The sequence below is a fragment of the Dermacentor silvarum genome, chromosome 3 (assembly GCF_013339745.2).
Source record: "Dermacentor silvarum isolate Dsil-2018 chromosome 3, BIME_Dsil_1.4, whole genome shotgun sequence".
NCBI lineage: Eukaryota > Metazoa > Arthropoda > Arachnida > Ixodida > Ixodidae > Dermacentor > Dermacentor silvarum.
The window spans coordinates 178604866-178618221 of record NC_051156.1 but is presented as its reverse complement, the minus strand read 5'-3'; the positions used below and the strand labels follow the sequence as shown (position 1 = coordinate 178618221).

At 49.3% G+C, this 13356-nt stretch overlaps 1 protein-coding gene across 1 annotated transcript in view; it reads left to right on the top strand.

Annotated features, from left to right (window-relative positions):
* Window positions 1-12741, top strand: part of LOC119446149 (fibrosin-1-like protein) — a 97153-nt gene extending 84412 nt beyond the window's left edge. The window contains exon 2 of the mRNA XM_037710507.2: window positions 12395-12741. Within this exon, the coding sequence (XP_037566435.1) occupies window positions 12395-12469 (75 nt within the window). The 3' untranslated portion in view covers window positions 12470-12741. The remainder of the gene's footprint in view (window positions 1-12394) is intronic.
* The last annotated feature ends 615 nt before the right edge of the window (window positions 12742-13356 follow it).

Sequence of the window (13356 nt, the reverse complement as noted above, 5' to 3'; positions counted from 1 at the left end):
GGTTGTTACGTTGTTTACGAACGCGTGGTTCCATTCGCTGGCAGCGTTACATTCGTGTTTGACGTGCATATTGCTGCCCTTGTTTTCTGAGATCCCTGTTTTTGTGTGTTTATTGGGCCATCTACAAAAAAAAAAAAAAAAATAAGGGGGGGGGGGGGAGACAGTGAATATCTCGAAACGTGTGTCATCTTGGAACTTTAATTCTAAATGGATACGCTTTGCGAACTCACCGGCTAGAATTCGTAAATTCTAATCTGTGCCATAAAGTAATTAATTGAGCGCTAGAATTATGCTATATGCCTTGCGCGATATATTAAAGTTCTGTAATACGTAGAAATGATCAGCCGGTGGATGATCATTTCATGTGTTCTTTTTTTTTGTGTAGCCCATTCCCCTCGTGGGAATATGTGCCATGTTTCAAGGACTCGTCAACAAAGTCCTGCCTTAAAGAAGAACGCTTGCATTTCTTGGGGCAGTGGTTAGGCGTACCCAGATATGGAAGGAAACTCAAGGGGAGGAGAGGAGGGTTAACGCGCCAATACTCTTTCAGCATATTCGAGCCGACTTACAACGCTGGTGGCTAGAACTGTCGTCGTCGTCCTTATAGCTGCATCTCAATTCTGCCGACCGCGCCTTGGCAGTGGGCGGCGGCTGCTGCAGCGGCCGGGCTCACCGAAGTGCAGGCAGCGCTCTGCCAGGGGAGGGCGATTAATTACTATGCAAATTCGGGCGCCGCTACTCCTTCCGGCTTTGGAACGAGCGGGAACCGCGGGTCTCTCTCGTTCCCCCGCGGCTGCTTGCCCGGCGCAGCGCGGGGTCTTCCTCGCCGCTTTTGCACCGCTGGCAGCTATTCCGCGCGAACGCTGCTGCAGGCGGTGGTTCACCGGTGTCCGTCCGAATAGGAGAGCGGGCGGGGGAATACATAATTGCGAAGCGATGTATGTAATGCTCGTGCGGGTGTTGAAGGGGGGGGGGGGGGGGGTTGAAGGGCGGTGCCATGGAGACCGGTGCTATAGATTCGGGCGTCGAGAAGTAGACATTCTCAGGCGCCCGCGTAGCCGCGCATAACCATACGTTTTTTTTTTTTTTTTTTTGACGTGTCTAGCTTGTGACGGTAGATGCGGGAACTGTACACCAGTAGTGCTGAAAGTTAGTCTAGTTAATCCAGAATAATCTCCAAAGAGCTTTTTGAGCGCAAGCAACTCCACGTATGACAAAGAAGCACGCAGCGCTGTCCGCGTGTGCTGTTTCGTCGTCCGAGTCGTTTCCCGCGCTAGAAAAGCTCTTTAGCATTGGTGTGTAGTTCACACTTGGGGGACAAATGGGAGAGGTGGCTTTCTTGCAATGCTTGGTATCAGGCTGCCCTCTCGCAACAGAGTGGCATACCAGAGAGAGTAGAGAGAGAGAGAAATAGAAGGAAATGAGTTTACGAAAAGGTGACAACCATTAGCGCCACTATTGCAGTCGTCGTACAAAAAGAGTGTCCCATTAACCGCAGTGATAAGTTTACACAATCGCGCTGTAAGTACAAAGTCGCAAGACATAAGTGGCAAGCCTGGCGTCCGTTCGCGCTCTCGTTTCTATTTTCCTTATCGCAGTTCTTTTTCGTTCGAGAAGAACAGCTAAAGGCAGTCTGACATATCTACCACTTCGTTGTGCGGCTTCCTTAAAAGTCAGACTGCGCTTTCACGTCTCTTTGTTTTTCATCTGTATCTGTTCTTTATGGCCAGGCGCGCACGCACCTTCTGCCGGGACGCACAGGTATGAAGATAGTTATTTGTTTATTTATGAAAAATATACGTTGCAGAGCGCAAGTTGGGAAGTGATCCATACGATTCCATGATGCGATCTGATGTTCTTTTTTTTTTCCCTCAACAAGTCGCGATGTACTGCTCGTAGCTAGCGGGCTTTAGCCTTCTCGTGGCAGAGATTCGAAGCGCATGCAGTCAGTACCGATGGAATGAGTGTACGTGGATAAAGTGGGACGTTCGGGAGTTAAGATTTAAAGAAAGAACGAAACGAGCTTCGCAAGAGGACGCCTTCTCCGCCGGGGCAACAAGTGAAAAAGGGAATGACAAGATGTATGCGGGCAGCACTTGCCTCGCTGTCGCCTTTCAATGGTAGTCAACAACGCGATGTTTCCGCGTCTTACGCCCGGGTACAAGAACCGCCGCCACCACAACAGTGCAGCGGCTGCCTCGGGGCAGCTGTAGAGGAGAAGCGGCGCCAAAGGGGGGCCGAATGCAAAAGAAGGCTCCAGCGTCGTCGGGGGACTGGCGCTGATTAAATTAGGCACCCCCTCCGGCCGCTGCCTTTGACGGATGGCCAGCGGCCGCACTAATCGCATCGCCGGAGCCGCAAACAAGAGCGGGTGTGCGCCGTGAAGCCGCCCTCTCCCGTTGCATCCTCATTCTTTTTTTTTTTTCTCTCTCTTTCTCTCCCCATGTGCATTGCGGCGGCTCGCGTGCGCCAGAAAGAAAATGCAGGGCGGCGCGATTAGCTTTTCTCCTGCCGCGGTCGCCCGTGGAGAGGGGGCGTCTCGCGAAGTAATGCACTCCGCTCCGTGGCCGAGTGTTCGGTGCAGGGCCGGGGGGACGAGAACGCGAACGGTACGGTGCAGTGGGCGAAGACATCTGACGACGACGTGCGCTGTGTGAGTGGGCGGCTCGAAAGAACCGAGAAGAGGACAATGCTGCCCGGGAAGACGTGCACCGTTTTTCGTTTCTTTGCGTTAGCGCGCATGGGATCTCCTTTCTTTCTTTCTTTCTTTCTTTCTTTTTCTTTTCTTTTCTTTTTTGCTGCCGGTGATGGACCCTGTGTCGCCGCCGTCGCGGGCGCGTCCACCGGGTGATCGATTCGCTTTCATTGGCGCCGGTGACGGCGGAAGTGGCCGCCTGTCCGCGGCATTTTCCGGCCATGAATACCGGCGATGGGTTTATGTGTAGGACGGCGTGGGTGACAGTTGTGTGCGTCGCCTAGTAAGCGGAGAAGCTGGCCAAGCTGCGATTGGGGATATATACCGTTTTGCGGGAAGCCGAGTCGAGGTTTGTGCGTGCCGCCAGCTTGTCTGTTTGACCCGAGTTCGCTGTATACCAGAAGTCGATATCGTTTCCTCAGAGCCCCCGTCCGGATTTGGTGGACTTTTGTTGCTCGCTATGTTAGGCGCTGTATTAAAAATTGTGTCAGCCGGTGTATTTTTGATAAGGTTTTAAGCTGCACAAGAAGAACAGCGCACAGCAAGAAAGAGAGAGATGCGTGTGTGTGTCGCGCGTTCGTCGCTGGAGTGTTTCTCGTGAAGATTAGATGTTTTCGACCAGGATATGCGAATCTGGTGACAGTTGTGGAATTGTTATCACATATCGAGGGTCCCGCTGCAGTCGTTTGACATTGGGACCCCCGCCTGTATACTACTAACAACTATTTATCTTGAATGAATAATAAACTGAAACTGAATAAACTGAACTGAATGTAAAGGGACACAAAGCAAAATACTAAATCAGTTTAGACGGATAAAGCGTTCTTAGAAAACTTTGTTCTCGTTAATTTCCAAATAATTGGTCGTTTATTAAAAGTGCAAATGAAGGCCAAAGTTAGTTTCTGAATTTCGCGCCGATACCCCAACGCCGGGAAACCAACTGTGACGTCAGAGATTTCACAGTATTTCTTCGTATTTAGTTGTCGGCTCAGCAAAAGTTCCTTGAAACTCGCCATGTTCAATCATTGGCTCCTTAGAACACATTGTAATCTAGCTTTACCTCTAAAGAATTCACTAGGGCCTAGAAGATGCTCTCCAATTCCATGACGTCACAGCAAGCTGGCACGGGAACTTCAAGGTTGAAGTAGGCGTCGCCTCCCCCCCCCCCTCCCCCCCCCCTTTCAGTGTTTTGTTGTTGCGCTTTTTCTGGCTTGCCAAGCATCTTTCGTGGTGATAGTGGCGTCTTTGATATTGTAGAAGAGTAATTTACCGATACAAAAGAAATCACCTTTCTCTTTGTGTCCCTTTAACGCACTCCCACCGCCACCACCGCTGGATTTGTATTTATTCGTTGCGTGCGCCGATTGTAAGATCGCTGGCGGGTGCGACGTACTCTCTTTTTCCTCAGAGGCGACGTGTCACGTTCGTGCGTTAGTGCAGATACAGAAGAGTCCGTTTGTCCGTGACGCGTCATGGCGGTTTCCGTCTGTGCATACGCAGACTTTGTGCATACGTACGCGTCGCCGAAAAGTGAGAGAGAGAGAGAGAGGAAATGGGGAAGAGAAAGAGAAGCTCAGTAAGGCTTACGGCGGTGGAGAACGCGATTGGGGGCGACCGTTAGCTGCTTCCATCGCTGTCGCCATCCATCACGTCCGGCGCTCGGCGCAGAAGCCGCGGTATGGTTCGCTCCTCCGGCGTTTCCAGTGACTCTAGGCGTTCGCTGCGCCGTGCGTCTCTACTGGCGCCCTCGTGGGGGCGAGCGCGTCTCTCTGCGGCCGTTGCTGCTCGCGCTTCTTCTGTTGCTCTCTGCTGCTGTGTCACTTCCCGCTGTGGCAGCTGCGCTTACCGTCCGTTTCTTTCTCTCTCTGTATTCTCGGCTGGTCGCGGAGTGCGAACTGTTCTTTACTTTCTTTTTTCTTTGCCTGTCGCTTTCCTAGTTAGCGAGCGAGCGGAGGCTGCGCGGGTCTGTTTACGCAAGGCTAATGGGGGTGGTCCCATCTTAGCTCGGCCCGGTCGAGTAAGCGCGGAAGTGGCCGCACTAACCGGCCCCGCGCCGATCTGTCTGCAGTAAAAGAAAAAGTGGCTCCGTGTCGCCGGAACGATAACAAGCAGATAGAGACGAGTGGAGAGGAAAGGAGGTCTTTCCTCGATGCTTTGTTTGTTGCCTCCCGCGAGTAGGCGGGCCGTAGTACGTGTTTGCGATGTCCTTGGCTTTCGCGAGCAGTGAGGTCGTGACGCTGCGACCTCCCGCTCCGAGAGCCGGTAAGCTCTCACTTGGGAACCACGTACGGCGCGAGGTTCTAAGGTATCCAGTGTGGTGTATTGCGTAAAACTTTAAAGTGCGCATCGCGTTAGCGCGTTGTCAGGGAGTCTCGCGATCTACGTTGACTGGTACTTGGGGCCAGTAGTGCGGGCGTGTGAAACAAGCAAACGAGCTTCAGTAAGCCGATCCCCTGTGCCACCTGTTTTCTCCTATTACCTGATCCACATCTGTTGTCCACTTAGGTGGTGAGCCACCATTTTCGAAATAAAATGCTTTATTCCTTCGTTCTAGTTTTAGAAACCACGCGCCTCGACGTTGCCGGCGCATTTTGGGATGTCAATTCTTGAAAGTATGTCCCGTAAACAAGAAAAATAGAGCTGCTTCGTCTTGGGAAGCGACAGAAAACGAAAGCACACTCATATGCGATCAATGGCACATGCATTTATTAACTGCCTCGGCAGCCAATAGAATGGCTAAGGCGCCGTGCTGCTGAGCGCGAGGTCGCGAGTTCGATCCCGGCAACGGCGGCCGTGTTCCTTTGGGGGCTTAATGCAAAAACGCCCGTGTACCGTGCATTGGATGCACTTTAAAGAAATACAGGTCGTCAGAATTAACGTAGAGTCCCCCACGACGGCGTGCCTTCTAATCGATCTTGGTCTTGGTTCGTAAAATTTCAGAATTTAATGTGATTTTAAATTACGTTTGTATTTTATACTTAAGCTGCTTTCGTACTTGTGGGCTTGCACATGCTACAGCACGCTTTTATGGACATATCGCAATATGGAACCACTGGCGAGGTAAGAAAGAAAAAGAAAGTAGCGAGGAACAGCGACTACAGCCGTCGGACACGTCCCCGAGGAAACGCTGTGTTCGACTTTTTAAGGCTCGTGGCGCTCGAGTCGACCTCGCGTGAACAAACGAACACCTCACTTCTTTCTTTCTTTCGTTTTTCTTTTTCCCCCCATCCCACTTCACTTAGTAGTACGTGTGAAAAAGGCTCGCTGGAAGCGGCTCGCCTACTCAATTTTCATCAGTGGCGAGACAGGGAACGGGAGAGAACAAGCGGACGAGCTACAACGGTCGTCCCTAATTGTTGTGGACGAGCAGGTCGATGGCAACGCTCATCTCGTATGCGCGCACGGCCTCGACTGACCGGGGCTAATCAGTGTCTCCGCCGTCGTTGCCCCTGCGCGCGAAGTGGGAGGAGGAGTATGGGCCGACAGGCGCCGCGAGCTAACCTAGCTCGGCTCGGCGAGTCTCGGCCGCTTGCTGTACCGCCTAGTAACATCGCGTAGCCTGTCCTCCTACCTAGCACGTCCCGTGCCGAAGCTGACTGGATCAATCGGGGAATATATTAGCTCCGCCGTCCGGAACGCCGGCGGCGGCAGTGTGTACGTCGTTGTGACGATGCAGTAGCCAAGCTACACACGGACTCTGGGAGGTCCATTAAATGCGGCTCCAGAGGCCGGGTATTAGGCTCGCGCGCGCGTCATTGATGCGGGCGAAACATTTAGCGGCGATGATAGCTCTATCGGCGTGTATTATTTGCCCGGGTTGACGTTGTCTTTCATCGTGGCGTGTCGTTTGAGAGCGAGATGGAGCGGTCCATTGTGCGGCCGCGCGTGGGCTTGACGTTGCTCGCCAGCGGGCGGCTTTCGGTAGCCGCGCGCGCGTGCCTGCAAGTCTTGTAATATGCAGGTCGCCGATCGCTGCCCTCACAAGGAAAAACGGCGCGCTGCGCCTTGCCCAACTGGTTTTCTATGCTCCATTGCCTTATTGCCTTATTGTGTTTTTTTTTTTTTATTCATTTCTCCGTTACGCGCGTGGGCTTGCTTGCTTCGGACGCTTTTGTATACCAAAGACAGTTGCTGTGTTTTTCGCCACGTCGTGTGAGGAAGGAGTACATGGATTCTTTGCTGTTCGACTACGGGAGCTGAGCGCGAAGGTAGAGCCGTCGCGGTGAACATGTGGACTGTCGAGTCCTGATGGCTCGACATGGGCAGTGAAGCTGCCCATGTCGAGCAAAACATCATTGGCAAAAGTGCCAATGTTGTTCCCATACATAAGAGTGGTGATAGAAGTAAAACATGCAACTATAGGCCTATATCTTTGACGAGCGTGTCGTGCAAAATACTAGAACATGTCATTTATACTCAGTTAATCAGCCATCTACAAAACAATAATTTTTTCTGTCCAACACAACATGGATTTAGGTCAGGTTTCTCATGTGAAACACAGCTTGTAGAATTTACCCATGATATTTCCGCTTCCTTAAACTCTGCCGGTCAGGTTGATTGTATTTTTCTAGATTTTCGGAAAGCCTTCGATTTAGTTGCTCACGACCTATTACTGCAGAAGCTTTCACTTTTGAATATTCCTACTACACTCCTAACCTGGATTGAAGCGTACCTCATGGAAAGAAAACAGTGCGTAGTTTGTGACGGTATTAGTTCAGTAAGTGTGGGTGTGACCTCTGGTGTTCCGCAAGGGTCGGTTCTAGGCCCTCTTCTTTTTTTGATATTTATAAATGATCTTAGTGACTACATTTCAAGTACCGTTCGACTTTACGCTGACGACTGCTGTGTCTACCGCACCATATCCTCTGAAGCAGATGCAGTTACACTACAGCATGACCTCAACTCCGTGTACTCTTGGTGCCAAAAATGGAATATGGCGCTGAATCTCTCGAAATGTAATCTGGTCCGGTTTACGAAAAAGAAACAATTCCTTCAAGCAGACTACTTCCTTGGTAGCACAGAAATATCTGCTGTCTCAACTTATAAGTACTTAGGAGTCATTTTTTCCACTGATTTATCTTGGAATACACATGTCAACTATATCGCAGCGAAAGCCAGCCGCACATTAAACTTCCTCCGACGTAACTTTAAGGATGCTCCCGTTAAGCTAAAGGAAACTTTATATATTTCAAGTGTTCGTCCTATACTCGAGTACGCTTGCGCCGCCTGGGACCCGCATACAAAGCTCAACGTTGAAGAACTTGAGCGCGTCCAAAAACGGGCTGCCAGATTCGTATCTGGCGACTATAATTTTCAAAAGAGGTCTTCTGGTTTGCGCGACAAGTTGGGATGGCCGTTACTTGAAAACCGGCGAAAATACCTCAGACTCTCTTTCTTTTATAATGTTCTAAACAATAACACTGGCATCCAAAAAGAGAAATACATAAAGGAGCCCAGCTACATTTCCGCCCGCACTGACCACCCACTAAAGGCACGCGAATACAGTTGCCGAATAAACGCATTCAAATACAGCTTTTTTCCACGAACCGTGCACGACTGGAACGGTCTACCTGCGCAAATTGCTACTGCCCCTCCCACATACTTTCTAACGGCTTTACAGAACCACGTGTTAATATGAGTGCAATATTGCTTGTTCTTGCATGTTTTATCCCTTTTGTTGATTATTCCCAACGATGTTAGCCGAGATCGCTATATTTAGATGTTCTTCTTTTGTCTGTGCGTGACATGCTTGTTCATCTTTGTATATTAGTTTTGTTCTTGCTTTTTGCTGAATATTAGTACTGTATAGTAATATTTACTGTATATTAGTTTTTGTTTTTGCTTTTTATTGAAATAGTGCATAGGTATTTAGATGATTTATATGCTGCATCATTTGCCTAACTTATAGTATATGTCTTGTGATTTATTTCTGATGTTCCCCCCTACAATAATGCCCTAGAGGGCGCTGTAGGTATTGTATATAAATATATAAATAAAAAGCTGCCTGCAGCGTTCGAACGGCATTTCAGTGCCATCTCTGCTTATCGCCGGAGTGTTGTAGCTCCGCGCGATAGCGTCGAAGCAGGGCACACGCTTTTGATTGTTTTTAGGAATAACCACGTGCTGAAGTGCGTACGTAACTATTACGTACTGCACTATGACCATATATTCCTTATGTGCATTGAAAACATCACAGGCGACAGGTTGTTGTCACGCGGATTACTCATTTTTGACAGAGTCGTTCCTTAATTGGTGCAAAAGATTGCCATACTTCTCAGGCCAAAGCATACTTCTCAGGCGATGCATGAAACGATCAGTTCATACACAGTACACACGCCCAGAACATAAAACCTTCTTTGTGCGCAAATTTGAATTCGTTCGCAAGCAACGTGTTCGAGCGCGGTGAAGGAGAAGTCTCCTAGTTTCTCAGCATGTGTTTTCGTACGTTGTTCTGCTTACAATTTAAACATTTTGTCATCTTCTTAAGAGAGCATTCTAAAGGCGGAATCGCTCGGGCGGTTTTACACGGATTGCGCGCAACTAACTGACCACGACCTCCCGTCCCTCGGACCGCCGCACGTCTCTGGCGGCGAGAGTAACCCGGCGATATACTTCTCGCGAGCGCACCCGACTGTGGGCCTCTCTAATCGCCCGTGGCGAAGGCGGCCGGAGTCATACGGCGGTGCCCGCGTGTTCGGGACCGCTGGGCCGTTGCCGCGGTACGTCATCGTAGAACCCCCCTTTCCCGAACCGCTCTTCGTGACCTCGCCGGCGGCGGAAACAATGGCGACGCGGTGTTGTGAGCTCCGCGCCGCCCCGTGCAGCCGCGTTGCGCGGCGCCCAACCAAGCGAGACCGCCGCCGCGAGTCACAAACGGTGTTCCGGGATCGAAAGAAACACGCGGTTCGCCGCTCATCCTGTTGCGTCGGCCTGTTCGAGTTCTGAGGCTGCGATCCTTGCGCAGCAGCTCCGGCGTTAAGGAAGAAACTTAAAAGCGATACCATAGCCTCCAGAGGCCAAGGCGACACTTATGAAAATTAATAAGCTCAGTTAGAGCGATACATTATTCGTCGAGAAGTCTCGCAATCGTTTTCTGTGGGCCATTATATGACTTTGTTGCGTAGAAAATTGTCACTGAAGAAGGTCCTGGTGTTGCTCCTAAATTTGAATCGCCCGCGCCAAAGGGGACGAGTTGACGTAATCCTCGCGTGACCTGCCGCTTTGCCGCTGTCTGTGAATCAGCCACTGCCGACGTCACACCACAGGAACCATAGTCCAACATAGGTGGCGCCACTCCGAGTTCCCGCTTTCCTAATTTTCTCGCTTAGAAAAATTCTGTTCTCACTACGAATGGCGGATGCTTTATCACGAATAATAATAATAATAATAATAATATAATAATAATAATAATAATAATAATAATAATAATAATAATAATTTTATTTGCATTATACACATACATAATGCTGGAGACCAGCGGAAAAGGTTGCCGACGTCGACAGCTTGACGAAGCCACAGGCCCAATAAAATAGCGGCTGCACAGCCCCGCTATTTATACACAAATGCCATATACACATATCGTAGCGAGCTTACAGAAACTCGTGAACAATGTGATGGGACATATTGAATCGCGACAATATTAGAAAAAAAAAAAGACGGTTTACACTCCCGGAAAAAAAAATACTAACAATACTAATGTCACATCTATGGACAGTTGCAGTGATAAACAACAAAGATATTAAGGGGGTTTGAAATGATTGCGTAATTCTTTGAAAGTTACGTTCTCTAAAGTAAGCTTGTTTCTTTGTTATATATTTAGTAGTCTGGGTAACTTGTTTTGTAATGTTTCTTGGCCGTATTTTGTTTTGCATGTTCGCACTTTTGCACTTGCAGTTCATTATTTCTTCTGGGATACACGGCTATGTTTTCTGCCAGATAAGCCAGCTACCGCCGACAGGACGTACCATTTTTGTTAGTTGTTACTTGCAAGTTTTACAAATTATTTTATCATAGATCCTAGTGACTTAGACATAGATCCTAATATCTGTCTAGCTCGACTTCGTCTTGTGGGTCCGTTCACGCCTGGTGCAGCATGCACTGCGTGATAATTGAACTAGGAGAGAGGGTTTACGTACAACGCTGCACATTGTGCAGAAGGAGAGAGCGAGAGAGAGAGAGAGAGAGAGAGAGAGAGAGAGAGAATAGGTAAAAGTGAAAAAAAAAAAAAAAAGGGAAGGAAAGAAAGCGTCCGGAGTAGAAGCGGATTTTCGCCGGCGTCAGATTGGAGGCGGACGACGAGGGGCAGCCCGGATCGTGAACATGCGTTGGCGCCGGCCACGACTGCGGTGGTGGTCGCCGGAGTGGTCACGCTTTCGCCCTCCCCCCTCTCGCCGTCCCACGCGCGATGGAAGTGAGGCGGCGCTCGCGCGTACTTCGATGGCTTCACGTGCACGCACTATACACGAGCGATTGTGAAATTCGAAGCATCCGCTATGCAGAACGCTGCCTTCGACGTAATGCCTCGCGTCGGCACGTTGCCGGTGATGCGAGGAAGAAAAGAATGTATTCGCGGAGAACGTCAAGCGGCGGTGAGGACGGACGAATTCACGCTTTTGCTGCGGGAAGTTTCAGACTTCTGTCCGCCTTCTCCTCTTCGCAGCAGTAGTACTTGCCTGGCCCGTTCGGAACCAACTCGCTGTAGTGTACGGCGATCTTCTGGCCTGCGACTTTTTTTTTTTTTTTCGTGCTCATTGCGACGCAGTGAGGCGCGTTTCGCCTTTGTTTTCTCGTAGGCGGCCGCGATTACACTTGATTGCCGCTAAAAAAAAGTCAGACAGGACTTCTAAACTTCGTGCCTATATATTCGGTGTAATATGAGCTGTAGGAAGGAACCTGCAGGATAACGAGGATCCGGCGTTTCCTTTCAATTACATCATGGGCCCGATAAACTGTCGAAGGTCATTGCTGCATTTCTGTATCGAATTCCTAGACAGAGGAATTCACTCCTGCATTGCCGTTATCTGAATACACAATCTTCCCCTTTCCCCAAGTGTAAGGTAGCCAACCGGGCCGTCCTTGGTTAACCTCCCTACCTTTCCCTCTTCGTTTCTCTCTCTCTCTCTGAACACTGGGTCGAACCTCCACGCTTGATCGCAGTGCAGAGTGCACATAAGGCCCGAACTACCGCTTTTCATTCTTCGCCCATTACACGTGTCGCTTTCTTCGCTAAACAAGCGCATCACATGGGCTGGAAAAAAAAAATTTTTTTTGTTCCTACGCGGTTGAATGCATAAACTTCGCATCAAATGAGCGTTCTCACGCAAACTGCTGTTCGGGTTTTGTTGACGCCGGCCGTTGCAGAATGAACGCGAATGGTCAAATTGCGCACGCGCCATATGTGTTCGCTATCTGCGTCCGTGGACGCGTAAATGTAATTTTTCTGCATTCCCGTCCGCCATCTGGGAGGGTAGTGCAACTATTGCGGGTCGTTGTTACTAATCACTGCTTCCTCCTTCAATAGAGAGATTTTAGAAGTAGCGGGGCGCGATTCAGAGCTTCCAAGAATTGCGTACTTGCAATGCTCAATGCGCTTGCTTACCTTTTCGTTTCTTTTGTACTGAAGAGTGTTGAAACAAACACACACACAGTAGCGCAAATTCGTGCATTGTTTAACCTGTTTTACCTTTTCTTTCGTTGCAGGTAAGTGTTCGCTGTGCAAACTCTGGCGAGGCAGGTACTCGGGGCGCCGGGCGCTTCACCCTATGGGATGCGTGACTCTGTACGCGGGGTTTTGTCTTCCGAAGGCAAGTATGCACGCACAAAAGTTATGCGCAAGCATGAAGAGAAGACGGTTGTTTCACCGTCTCTTGTGGCGTGGTGTTTTGCTTTGTTTCAGACTTGCACGTTATGGAGTACACGTAATCAATTACATTTTTTAAGTTTTGTAATTGATTCAGTACTGATTTATTCTGTAACGCGCTCACTGCAATTCCATTACTTTTTTCAGTGACCAATTGCATGTAACCACTTACTTTACTGAAGAGTCAAACTAGCAGGTGACGTAGTTTTGAGTACTTTTATTTGCAGGAACTACAGCTGAACGCACGTGGTCGCTAATTTTGTACGCGAATAATTGCTGCGAAATTGCTTCCGAACTAGAGATCTATTGACACATTAATCTCTCGCTGACGCCATCGTTGACGGCTACGACAGATTACACCGACGCGTGGCAATTGTGATGTAACGACATCTGGGAATAGAGCAGTTGGCGGTATCTGGGAATGGAACAATTGTCGCACCTGCATCGTAGCTGTGCAGCTTTTCAATTTTTATTGAACATGTGCAATTTTGCGCCTGCCAAAGACTTTTCTTTCCCGTGTGTGTGCATGTGACACAAAGCTTGGCGTGCTCCAATCATTAGGAAATATTTTTATCAGCAAACGGTTATTTTATTACGGGAAGCGAAGCCGTCGCTATATGACTCGTATTGATGCAGCGTTGATGGTCGTCGTGTGGAATGTTTTTCAAGAGCAGGGGTTGCCTGGCAGGAATTCAAGCGCCGGTAGCGCCGACGTTGTTAAATATGAGCTGTTACGCACGTCATCTCGTTAACCGGTTCTTTTATTTTCTTCGAATCCACTTTGAGGCGTCGAAAATTTTCG